The 12572-nt window shown below is 36.9% G+C and overlaps 1 protein-coding gene across 1 annotated transcript; it reads right to left on the bottom strand.

Moving 5' to 3' along the window:
- Positions 1–3716: 3716 nt before the first annotated feature.
- Positions 3717–12572, bottom strand: fbxo22.L (F-box protein 22 L homeolog). Its single transcript, XM_018252853.2, has 7 exons — positions 12231–12572; positions 10689–10833; positions 9613–9697; positions 7680–7778; positions 6513–6668; positions 5559–5724; positions 3717–5084 (listed from the first exon to the last, which is right to left on the bottom strand). The coding sequence occupies exons 1-7, from the start codon at positions 12392–12394 to the stop codon at positions 4673–4675; spliced, it is 1227 nt and encodes a 408-aa protein (XP_018108342.1). The 5' UTR covers positions 12395–12572; the 3' UTR covers positions 3717–4672.

The raw sequence follows: 12572 nt of genomic DNA, 5'->3' as shown, positions 1-12572 counted from the left end.
AAAATTATCTACGGAAGGATACACTGACTATAGAATAAATAAGACTTCAATTATGAACCAGTCATTACTTACTTTCTAATTCTAAAGTAGAATAGGACAGTGAAGATAAATCATTTGTTTTTAAGCATATGTTAAAAAAAATATACATAAGGCTCATTTATGAATGTGGTTCAGAGTGCAAAATCAACATTTTGTATGCAAATTGCCATTTTCTTGCAAAATTCCAGTGTCTGAAGCCTCTCTGTAAGGTGTATTCAGCGCAGACTAGAAGGGCATATTGACTTTCAAAGGCAAGGAGTGTGGCATCAGCCTTAACAGGGTACAGGGTCTTAACAGGGTACTTGTCCAGTGAAATTCTGAAATCATTTGAAATTGGTTGCTAGGATCCAATTTACCCCAGCAACCAGTCAGTGTCTTCTGTGACAGATGAAGATGAATAGGAGTGCCTGCATAAAAGCTAACAATAGTATCACTAGCAATAGTGTTTTTGGCTGCCCCCCCCCCCCAAGCCCTACTTGAAAACTGGAAAGAGGCAGAAGAGGACAAAAAGACACACACACTCTGCTAAGGAATAAATCTTTAATGTATTTTTTAAACTTTAAGAGCAGCTTTACGTAACAGATGGATTGAGAGAATATATTCAAACAGTTTTAATGAAGTCTGAATAAATATCCCCCTCACTGCCTAGAACCAGATGCCTTCAAGAGCACATAATGATTCTGCCATTGGTGTGCTAACAAACCAAAACAGTCTATTTCAGTAAGTGCAAGCACAGGCATTTACTCAGTTTTTATGATAATAGAACCCAAAACATTTTACATTTATATTATTTTCCTATTTTAAATAGAAGATCAACTACTATGCATCTATTTAATGTTGGTGTTTAAATTCTTAACAGGGTTTATAATGCAGAAATCACTCACATGGATATACATGTTCTACGAATATAATGGCTAATCACCAGTCAAGGTCAATCTCACATCTGATAAATGCAGATTTATTAATAGTCTATTCTAGGCTATCTAGGTCAGTGTTCTCCCCACTGCTTTTAGCCATGTGCTCCACGCAGTATTTTTACTAAGCTGCTCGGTTCTGCTTCCACCTCTCTGCCAAATCCCTTGGCAACCCAAGTGGCTGCGGGGGTTCCCAGTGCTCCATTGATCTTCACAGAAGTGAGCTTTCGGCTTACAGCTGCTTTAAGAAGCAGTGATCTTATATGATTACTCATCCATATTTCCCCCACCTGCCTGGAAAAAGTATCTGGGGAGAACACTGTGGGTACAAAGTTGCTACATATGTAATTTTGCATTGCACATGCTAAGTGTGCTCTAAACTGCTGTTGAGAAGCTAATCTTACGGGTCATTAGAAATCATCAAAACAAAAGCAGAAAGCATTGTTTTATCTGTTGTAGAAGCTGATGCTACAGGACCAATTATGCGGCCATGTAAAAATATATATTGTAATTTATTAGTTTTTACATGGCAGCATAATGTACATTACATAAACAGATTATTGTGAGTTGGTCCCTAAACTTAGGTAATGGACAGTAGCCCAGAGCATGTGCAGTAAATCAGCAGAAAAAATTAGGAGCAGCTACTGGGGGTATCATCAGAGACAAAGATCTTCACTTCACTAAAGCTTGTCGGTGACCATGTCCTAGTAAAGAAGTCCAAAACATAAGCCATAGCATTTGTAGTCTAATTCTGCTTTCTGTTTCATCTACTACTGCGCAGCTGTATGATGAAGTGAAAAATGTTTTTATAAAGAATGCCAATATGCTCTGTTACAAACTAGTATTTTCCTGCATGAGCATAAATGCTACATTCTACTGAATAAAACTGCATACAAGTGCTTTTAAACTAAAAACCCGTATCTAATATCTATTCAGCTGATCTAGTGGAGAAGTAGGAAAAAAAAAAAGATGAAAAAAGGATTTGGCTGCTCTAGACTCACCCTCTGTATGTTCAATTTAGTGCAGCTCCATTTTGATATACCGGGTGCCGGTGTACAGCCACCAGCGTTCGTTCCCACTGTAATCAGATTTGCAAAGGGATGGAAAGGCGGCACTCCCGTTAAAAAGAAGGTGGTTTATTGCAACAGGTCACAAAACAACATCACCTGACATGTTTCGGGAGCAACTCCCTTAATTATAGACTATGATTAAGGGAGTTGCTTCCGAAACGCATAAGGTGATGTTGGTTTGTGACCTGTTGCAATAAACCACCTTCTTTTTAACTGGAGTGCCGCCTTTCCATCCTTTTGCGAAAAAAAATGAAAAAAAGATACTTACAAAAGATACTTACTTAATGGGAAGATTTACCCCACTATTTGACAGGGCCTCATTCAGCTGGGCTTATGTAGAAAAGGTGCAAAAACAACTTCCAAAAATAAATAAATTTTTTTTTTTTTTTAAACACATATATACATAGTTCCAGATTCCACAAATTGAAAGAAAACCATCATCACTAGTATGAGCAATTTCCCAACATCCCTTGGCCATTTACAGCCTTTATTTGGTACCCCCAGGAACATTTTGGAAGCTTGTCTTGCTCCCCGCTTATTTTTACATTTGAATGTGCTTGATGGGTAAAAAAAGGGGTCCCACTATGGAAAGCAGAGAGACTCATAACATCATTTCACAAAAAAAACTAAATATGGGTGGGGTTTCTGTTTAAAGGACAAGGAAAGTCTAAAATAGAATAAGGCTAGAAATGCTGTATTTTGGATACTAAACATAAGCATGAACTTACTGCACCACAAAGCCTAATCAAACTAATTATTTATGCTTTCAAAGTTGGCCACAGGGAGCTGTCATCTTGTAACTTTGTTAAACATCTTTGCCTGACCCTGACCCTGCACATGCTCAGTGTGGTCTGGGCTGCTTAGAGATCGTCATAAACAAAGCTGCTTGAGTTCTGGATGGCTGGTAAGTAAGGCGGGGGCTCCCCCTGCTGTTCATAAGTATGATTGTTTCCCTGCTCAGCACTTAGGGACCATCTGACAATTCCTATCCACAGCAGTAAATGAAGGGAGAATTTCACTGAATACAGTCAGGTTTCTTATAAAAATGGTACACATTTTTTAATTAAAGTATTTTGGAGATAGGTTTCTTTTTCATTAAAGTAAAAATGGGATTTTATTTTTTTGCCTTTCCTTGTCCTTTAAGACTAAAGGTGGCCATACACGGAGAGATCCGCACGTTTGGCGATGTCGCCAAACGAGCCGATCTCTCCCCGATATGCCCACCTTGAGGTGGACAATATCCGGCTGATCCGATCATGGGCCCTAGGGCCCAACAATCGGATGCTAACGAATAGTAATGGGGGGTCGGATCGCGGGACCGCATCAACGAATAGATATGGCCACGATCTGACAGGATTTTTCGTCCCATCCGATCGAGGCCAGATCTCGATCGGGGAAGCCCGTCGGGGGGCCCCATACACGGGCCAATAAGCTGCCGACACGGTCTGTCGGAAGCTTTTATCGGCCCGTGTATAGCCACCTTAAGGGGCGATAGACTTTAAGCAGAGAGAGTATCATGGGTTCCTTTCCTTCTGTGGAATCAGGTATATTTGTATAGAAAAAAAAACAACTATATTTATTTTTGAAAGTTTGGCCGAACTGGATCTGAAAAACCAAGTAACTTTTTCGTCACAAAACAAGGAAGTAAAAAAAAACGTACTCTCTTTTTCCCTCGCTGATTCGCATATGCAAATTAGGGTTCAGATTCTGTGTGGATTTTCGGCCAAATCCAAAGTAGTGGATTCGGTGCATCCCTAATGTCAACAGGGTGAAAGAGCACAAGATCCAATATTTCTTTAGAACTCTGATCATAAATAAACAGAACCACAAGGGAAAATCCTCACAAAAATACTAAGAAGCATTTCTATAAAGCTGTGTAAACGGATTTACAATAAAGAAGTGTTGTAAAATAGATAGGTTATTTATATTGTTCCCTTATGTGAGGATGACACTATCAGAAAAACAACTCATTAATGAAGTATAAATCACATTAAATGTTTTTTTTTCTTTGCTAGTCTAATGTTATTTATGCCATTATTTTACACCTCAGAGCTACAGTAACCTATTAAAAAGAATGGGACAACTTCAGGCTGCAGATAAATTCTAGTGTGAAAAATAAAGAAGTATTCATGCTAAAAAGTTTTTTTTTTACACCAGAAAAATCATAACACCATATGGATGCACCTGGATTCGGCCAAATTTTTAACGGCAGGGTTTTGCCAAAATTTCCAAGCCAAACTGAATCCAAACCCTTAAAATCATGAGATTAGATCATGTGATCCTCCCCCCCCGACTATGCTTATTGGTATAGGGAAATTAGGATTTGGTTCAGAACATGGCAGTATCCAGAAAAATGAATTTGGGCATCCCTATGTACCATTACATTGATGTGGCAATGTGGTGCATTTCAATATTTTCTTTACACAGCTTTTTAAAAAGCCACCAAAGGACACTAGAAACATTACAAACATGGAAGAGCTTGAAAGTAGGAAGCAAAACATACTAACATCTACCCATCATCGTAAAAGGTCAGGAAATTAGGTGTAGCAGGTACAGGAAACCAATTTTATATGAGAGGACTTTACTCATCTTTAATTATTATGCAGTGTGATCATGTCCACAATCAGTGTCATGTCATGAGAGTGAAATCTACTTGGTGGATCCAAAATGTATGATGGCCATTACTGTGGTGTATCCATGTAGAAGATTGTCCTTTTTACCATTACATTCCCTCAGTATAAAATTGTTACTTACTACCCGGTCACAGCCAATTTCACCGTTGCCAAAGAAACCAAGCAAAGGCACATTAGGGAAGTGTTTACGAAAGGAATCTGCCTCAACATTTTTCTTCTTGTAATACTGCTCCCCTCGGGCAACACATGCAAACATAAACCCCACACTGTTCTCTTCAGGAATGTTGGCAGCTTTCAAACGGTGGATGGTGGAGTCTACAGTCTTTTCATCATACACATTACTTTCAAGGAGCACTGATGCCCCCTGTATTTGTGGGCCATAAAAAGCCAGTCCCACCACACCAATACACCGGGACACTTGAACATTGCTGCAAGAGAAGAAACAGACAGAGATTTGCTATACCATTACCACCAACTATGTCCCAAAATATATTTGGTCGTAATAATATATGAATATATGCAGCTGTACAACTTACAATCCTGCAGTGGTGGTGAACACTCCACTAGATGGCAGGCACACATCATATACCATACCACAAAAAAATACATATATATGCCTAGCTGTTTGTGTGGGGGTTTACTAGGTTACGAACTTAAATATGGTTGAAAATCAAGGGCACATCTGCTATAAAATCATTGTTTTTGCTGCATAGTATAACACTTATTAAAACTCTAGTGCTATTGGTGGTTATAACCCTACATGATCAGGCCCAGCTTTATATAAACATATGTGGTGAGGAATAAAAACCCTAGCACAACTAGATTTCCCTGTACATTAACAAATAACAGATATAGATCACTAATATGAAATAACAGAGTATAAAGTTAACAGTGTGACATACCTTTTCGGAGAAAAGGATAACAGATGTTCAACTTGCCCCCCTGCTATTATAATGCTTCTCTCATTTAGGGGGTTTAGAACCTCTTGCAGGAAACAATCTCCTCCATCTTTCCAAGTATTGCATCCAAAAACTAGTACAAACCTCAAGTCTGGATTATTTTTTAGGCCTGTGAAGCAAGAGGAAACAAGGAGGTAGAGAAGTTTATGAATGTATAAATTCTGTCTTGCTCTGTCTGTTAAATAAACAGACTCTGTTATTCAGAAAAATCCCAAAAGCAAAAAAGCCATTCCTTAGAATCTTTACTTCATGAATTTTTTTCTTCCGATAGGGAAAGTGTACCTGATATAACTAACCCAGCATAAATCCATGTTCATGGCAAAACAATTCTATTTTGGTAATTATTATTTAATAGTGTACATCAAGATCATAATAAATAAAACACTGAATGGATGGGAGGAAAATAGAAATGGGGAAAGAGAAAGATTTGGACTTGTTATGATGTACAGTTCAGAGATATTTGTAAAGCTTGAAAATCATCATTAGAGCTGCATTCAGAAACTTTGGGGCCCTGTACACTTTATCCGACCACCTATACCCACTGATTACAACCATGTGAAATTTTTATGGGGTTAATCAGGGGCCTGCCCTTAGAGGAGTCTAAAGAGAACACAGAGCATGTGCATTATTAATAAATGTGTTGTTACATTTTTTGATACATGTTTGTTAAATTTTTTGATACAATTTTTTGATAAAATTCTAGATAAAAAACAGAGAGAAACAATATGGGGGGGGTTACATGGAGATATATATATAAACATCAGAAAAGATATATCAGGTTAAAAGAAAGTAAGTTACTATTTAAATTCTACATACTCTATTTTTACACTAGTATTTTTTTTGTTTATAACCTTTACCTACGAAAACTTCTGCTTTCCTAAGTCTGTCTTTGCTTACCAGTTTCTTGAAGCTGACTTTCATCAAATCCATTGCCTCTAAAGGAGCTAAATTTCTGGATTTTCACTCCATTAATTCTGGGTAAAATAAACGCGAATCCTGCCTCCTCGTCTTCCAGCTCTAGGGGTCGGTTGCCTGCAGATCCCATTGGAGTAACTGCAAGATAAAAAAATCATACAGATCATAAGGTGAAAAGTGTAATTAAACAACGAGTTTGAGAATTAAAATCCATAGGGACACATGCAAATAAACTTAAAAATCAGTACTGTTAAAATATGTCAGAGACTTGAGAAACGTGCCAGATATAAGGTCTAGGCCAGAATTTTTTTTGCTGAAAAACACACCAGCCAGAAGTACTATGCTACTGAGCAACAAAGCATCATCTTTTTTCCTGTCCCCAAGATCTTTGATGCCTATGGGGTGCCGTTTGTGCCAAATACATTATGTATACAAAAATATCTCTAATACACAGAATGAATGTCTCTCAGGGTACATAAGTATTTGTGGCCATATACACAGATAAAAAAAATATACAAAAGACTTATTTCTATTAAAGAATGAGAACAACATCTTGTTTCTGCACAAAAGAATATTTTATTACAAACTTCATTCTGTACAGTTTACAAGCAATCGGTTTTACAAATGTATAACATCCATTTAACAAACACAGTTATGTTTAAAGTCACTTATAGAATGATTTATGTAAAATTTAAGAGACAGATTGCTTACGATTTACAGAATGACGTTTGTGATATAATGATATCCTTTAGTGCAGAAACCAGATTGTGTTCTCATTCTTTAATAGAAATAGGTCTATGGTATATTTTTTATTTGTGTATATGGTCACAAATACTTATGTACTCAGACAGACATTCATTCTGTGTTCTAGGGATATTTTTGTAAACAGAATGTATTTGGGACAAAAGTGGCCGTGCACACCAGAATAGTACCCAGAGGCAGTGCATTTTCTAGCAAAGAGGAGCATCTGCTCAGGGTGTAAAGTAAGAAATTATAATCACTTGGGGTGCCTAACAAACGGCACAACTCTGTGATTAACCCTTTCCTTCTTATCTTTGACTGCTTGCTATGTTACCTGTTTAGCAGCAGCATGATCTACATGTTTTTGTAGCTGGGAAGTGAAGTCACAAGCCATAGAACATACATTACCTACTACACCAGGTGTGGCAAATCCCAGTATCTGGCAGTCTTGAGGTAATAACTTCTCTAGTTCTGCCGCTGCCGCAAGCATCTCCTGTTTCCTTTTTGCTGTACAAACATAAAACAGGATTAGTGAGAGGATTACTTTCTTATGACAAATCAATCTATTCAGAAATATTTCAATAAATATAAAACCCAGGGAGTAATAGAAAAAACAAATACTAAAAAAAAATACAAAAAATATAGATTTATATTACAAGTTTCAGAAATATTCAGAAATATACAGGGACCTGTTATGCAGAATGCTCGGCACCTGGGGATTTCCAGATAATGGATCTTTCCGTAATTTTAATGTTCATACCTTAAGTCTACTAGAAAATCACGTTAACATTAAATAAACCCAACAGGCTGGTTTTGCCTATAGTAAGCATTAATTATATCTTAGTTAGGATCAAGTGCAAGGTACGGTTTCATTATTGCAGAGAAAAAAAATAAATAAAAAACGGATCCTATACCTGTACATTTTAAAACGGAAGGGGCTCAAGGATTCATATTTAAGGGATACATTACTGAAAGGAAACGGTCAGTGGGAATAATTCACACACTTTATAAAGGGCCAATGAAACATATTATCCGACTAGTTATATATCATACACTGCTTACGTTTTAAACCGTTTGATGTTTTCTCAATCTCTTGAAGGAAAAACCCTGTGTTTCATCAACCACTGCAACCCCATGTAATGTGGTCTCGCATACATACAGGAGGGGATGAGCTTTGGGATTATGCATTTTGTTTTTTTATGCACCAAATAAATGTTTTGATGTTTGGAACTGCTGTTTTCTGTATTTCATGTATGCATACATGTGCCTGGTTAAGTTATGTACTAGATGCAGATTTATTATTTTGCATGGGGCATCATTAAGCAATATAATAGGAAAAGCAATGTTAAATTTTAGGTTATTACAGTATATATATATATATATATATATATATATATATATATATATATATATATATATATATATATATATATATATATATATATATATATATATATATATATATATATATATATATATATATATATATATATATGTTATCCAGAAAGCTCTGAATTACAGAAAGTCTCCCATAGACTCCATTCTAATAATATAATCCAGATTTTTAAAATTGATTTCCTTTTTCTTAGTAATAACAAAACAGTAACTTGTACTTGATCCCAACTAAGATATAATTAATCCTTATTGGAAGCAAAACCAGCCTATGGGGTTTATTTAATATTTACATGATTTTATAGTAGACAAGGTATGAAGATCCAAATTACAAAAAGATCTATTATGTGCAAACCCACAGGTCCCGAGCATTCTGGATAACAGGTCCCATACCTGTATTTGCTTCCTTAGAAGACTAATCATGCTCTATGGAGTCAAAAAAAAATTAATGATTTTCTGTCTGGAAGGGCCAAATATTCCATTATGCCACTAGCCATCTTCTGTGCAGGATAGTAGAAAACTACTCTCAAATAACTACTGTTGCATAAGACACCACAACTGCCTTAACCTGGCTAGTACTTTCAAAATGTGGCTTCTACATAATTTTCTGATGCCTGAGGACTGACGATGAAAGGAGTCATAATGATGGCCAAAATAACTGCAATAGGGAAACAATGTTTAGTCATTTTCCTTTAGATGTAGGGAAAAAGTGGGTGAAGAAAGTAGACATAGTTCTGCTCAATGCTTCCTCCTGTTTAGTTGGAGTACATATTGAAGCCCACAAGCAGGCTTTAGAATGAATGAGACACCACAGTAAATGGTAAGAGGATTCAAGTAGCAGTGTGCGTTATTGTTATCAATTGTATGACAATGCAAGAGTCCTACTTGATTTCTGATGCAAAACATCAAACATCAGCAATACTAGCAGCCCTGTTTTTAGAAACCTTACCCTTTGTTGGCCCACGCCGATTATGTCCACTATATATTTCAGTTTGATTTATATAAAGAACGGTGTCAGGAAGTATGTACATCTTCTGCAAAATAGTTAAAAGAGACGTTAACAACTGCAGCTCCCATTCAATTCTGCTTTAAAGGGGTGGTTCACCTTTAAGTTAACCTTTAGTATATTATAGAATGGCTAATTCGATGCAACTTTTCAACTGCCCTTCATGTTTTATTTTTTTGTAGTTTTTGGATTATTTGCCTTCTTCTTGTGTCTCTTTTTAGGTTTCAAATGGGGGTCACTGACCCCATCTAAAAAAAATGCTCTGTAAGGCTATAAATGTATTATGTTACTTTTTATTACTCGTTTTTCTATTCAGACCCTCTCCTATTCATATTCCAGTCTCTTTTTCAAATTGCATGATTACTAGGGTAATTTGGACCCTAGCAATCAGATTGATAAAAACTGCAAACTGGAGTGTTTCTGAATATTAAGATAAATAACTTGAAAACCACAAATCATAAAAAATTAAAAACAATTGCCAATTGTCTCACAATATCACACTCTACATCATAGTAAGAGTTCATTTTAAGGTGAACAATAACTTTAAAATACTGACTATGGCCAATCAATTCTTTCAAATGGAAATACATGGTTGGCCTGTTATGCAATTTCAAGGAAAAATTGAAAAAATAATTTATCTGCAATTATTTAAATTATTTAATGTTTCATAAATGTAAGTGTCCCTTTACATTTGTGTAACACATAAAAAACTTCAAATATACAAACACATCCTTGTATTGATATAAAACACAAAAATATCTATGAAATATCAGATAAAACTGAACTTACAGTGTTCATGAAAATTATCTTATTGGGCCAATCAATTTAGGTGGTATAGATGATCAATTTTCCCACAGCGCACACCCCCCCCCCTTGTTATTTCTTATAATACACAAGAGCTATGTAAATTATAGTAAGTATTATAGTAAAGAAAGTACCCCAGTATAAAATATAAATTTCATTAATTGACTAGCAAATCCATACATGGTTTTTCTGGTATACAAATAAATAGCACTTACTTCAAGCTCTTCTCTGACCACCTGAAGCAATGAGTGACTTGATGGCTGTTGACTGGACACACAACTTCCAGAGCAGGATATCCAAGTCATACGCTGCCTTGCTTTCATCTTGCGCCTTGCACAATCTCTCCATAATCTGCAAACACTAAAAAATACATAAAGCAGATGTTGCAGCCCAAACAAAATGTTCTATTAGTCAATATGCCGGAGATCAATTTATTTTCTAGAACACAGCCATTCAAGGAACAGTTCACTTTCTCAATAGGGATCCATGAAACCATATTTTTGGAATTCAGCCAAACACCTCTACAGTTGGAGTTTCAATTGAAAAAGGCGTTATGTATTTATTGTCATTGCTACTTTTTATTATGAATCTTTATATTCAGTCACCATCATACCCATATTCCAGTCTACCGTTCAAGTCACTACAAGGTTGCTAGGGTAAATTGGACTCTAGAAACAGGCTAGCTAATGAAATGCCAAACTGAAGAACTGTTAAGCAAAATGCTTAACAATTCATAAACTATAAAAAATTCCAGTTTCACATTGTCTCAAAATATCATGGTTTACATCATACTAGATAAAAAACTAAATGTAAAACTAAATCACTCCCTTAGTGTTAGTGATACTGTGAGAAGATTCGCAACTGGTGTCATTGGTTTTTAATGTTTCTTTCAATTATTTAGTTGTTTTCTACAGCAGCTCTCCAGTTTGGGATGGACTGGGCAGGTGGGACATCGGGAAAAAAATCAGAGGGACCACACAACTCAGACTTGAGTACAGGACCCTGCACCCTAACTTCCCCCGGCCTTAATTGCAGCCGCAACAAGATAAAATACGGTACGTGCAGGGGGGGATGTGGGGGGGTTGGAAGGTGCAAGCCCCTGAGTTGTCAGCCCTGGTGGTCCTTGGACTACCCAGTCTAACATTGATCTGGTTGCAATGAATAGCAACTTTTTAACTGACCTTTCTTCATTGTTTGAGCAGTTAAGAATTGCAGATTTTACAAACTGTTAAATGTTAAGCTAACAGTGCCTTTTAAAATCAATTCAAAATCAAATGAAATTTCAATATTCTATGAGAATACCCATTGTATACTGAAGAGCACATGTTGAAATCATTCTAGTCCAATCTCCAGTGGAACTGGGGCTATTTTTCAGTAACATACAAGCAAAAGTGAACCAGTGCAGTGATCAGTAGTAACACCTTTATTTTTGGAACAACTGATGGGTAACTGCAGTGGAGAATTTTAGCACCTATGTTAGTAAATACGCCCTCCAATATATTTTTGAGAAAGCTGCAGCTGCATGGTTACAAAGATGTCAGCACAAGCATCAGCCATGCACCATGCCTTACACTCCCCATATGCACAACTCTATGGCATGCATTTATTCAGTAAAGAATCTGCGCAGCACCTCTATATATGTATGTATGTACTTTATACTGTTAGGGCCAGCAGTTGTGTACAAGAGAAAGAGCCTCATATGCCTTGTATAACCGACTGCTGCCATGACACAACAGAGCTGTTTTCCAGACACCTACCAGGCTGATCTCAGCAGGTCCTTGCAGGGAAGAAAGCTCAGAATCCTCTCCACCACCTCAGCCAGGCTGCTCAGCACACAATGCCCAGGCACCTCCAGGCTGCCTAAATTTCTGAGGCCGCGGTTTTCATATTCCTTAAGATTCCCCAACTCTGCCCCAGCCATTGTCAGATAACCAAACTTCCGCCAGAATCCTTATAACGTCACAAAGTTCGGCTTCTGCCGTGGGAACCGTCATACGATCATGGAACTGGAAAGATACCGGTGGCCATCTTTGATACTGGCTGATTAGTGCATGACTTGTAGCGATAGGTAGGACCACTCTGCTTCATGCAGCAATTCA

Source organism: Xenopus laevis, chromosome 3L (genome assembly GCF_017654675.1).
Source record: "Xenopus laevis strain J_2021 chromosome 3L, Xenopus_laevis_v10.1, whole genome shotgun sequence".
In the NCBI taxonomy this organism is placed as follows: domain Eukaryota; kingdom Metazoa; phylum Chordata; class Amphibia; order Anura; family Pipidae; genus Xenopus; species Xenopus laevis.
This window is presented reverse-complemented; position numbering and strand designations above follow the sequence as displayed.

Bases quoted from the DNA above. Each gene is read 5' to 3' on its own strand.
- fbxo22.L (XM_018252853.2), bottom strand. From the start codon at position 12,394: ATGGCTGGGGCAGAGTTGGGGAATCTTAAGGAATATGAAAACCGCGGC. The intron at 10,834-12,230 runs GTAGGTGTCTGG...TGTATTTTTTAG, and splicing joins GACCTGCTGAGATCAGCCTG to TGTTTGCAGATTATGGAGAG. The intron at 5,085-5,558 runs GTATGTCACACT...CTTCTCTTGCAG, and splicing joins TTATCCTTTTCTCCGAAAAG to CAATGTTCAAGTGTCCCGGT.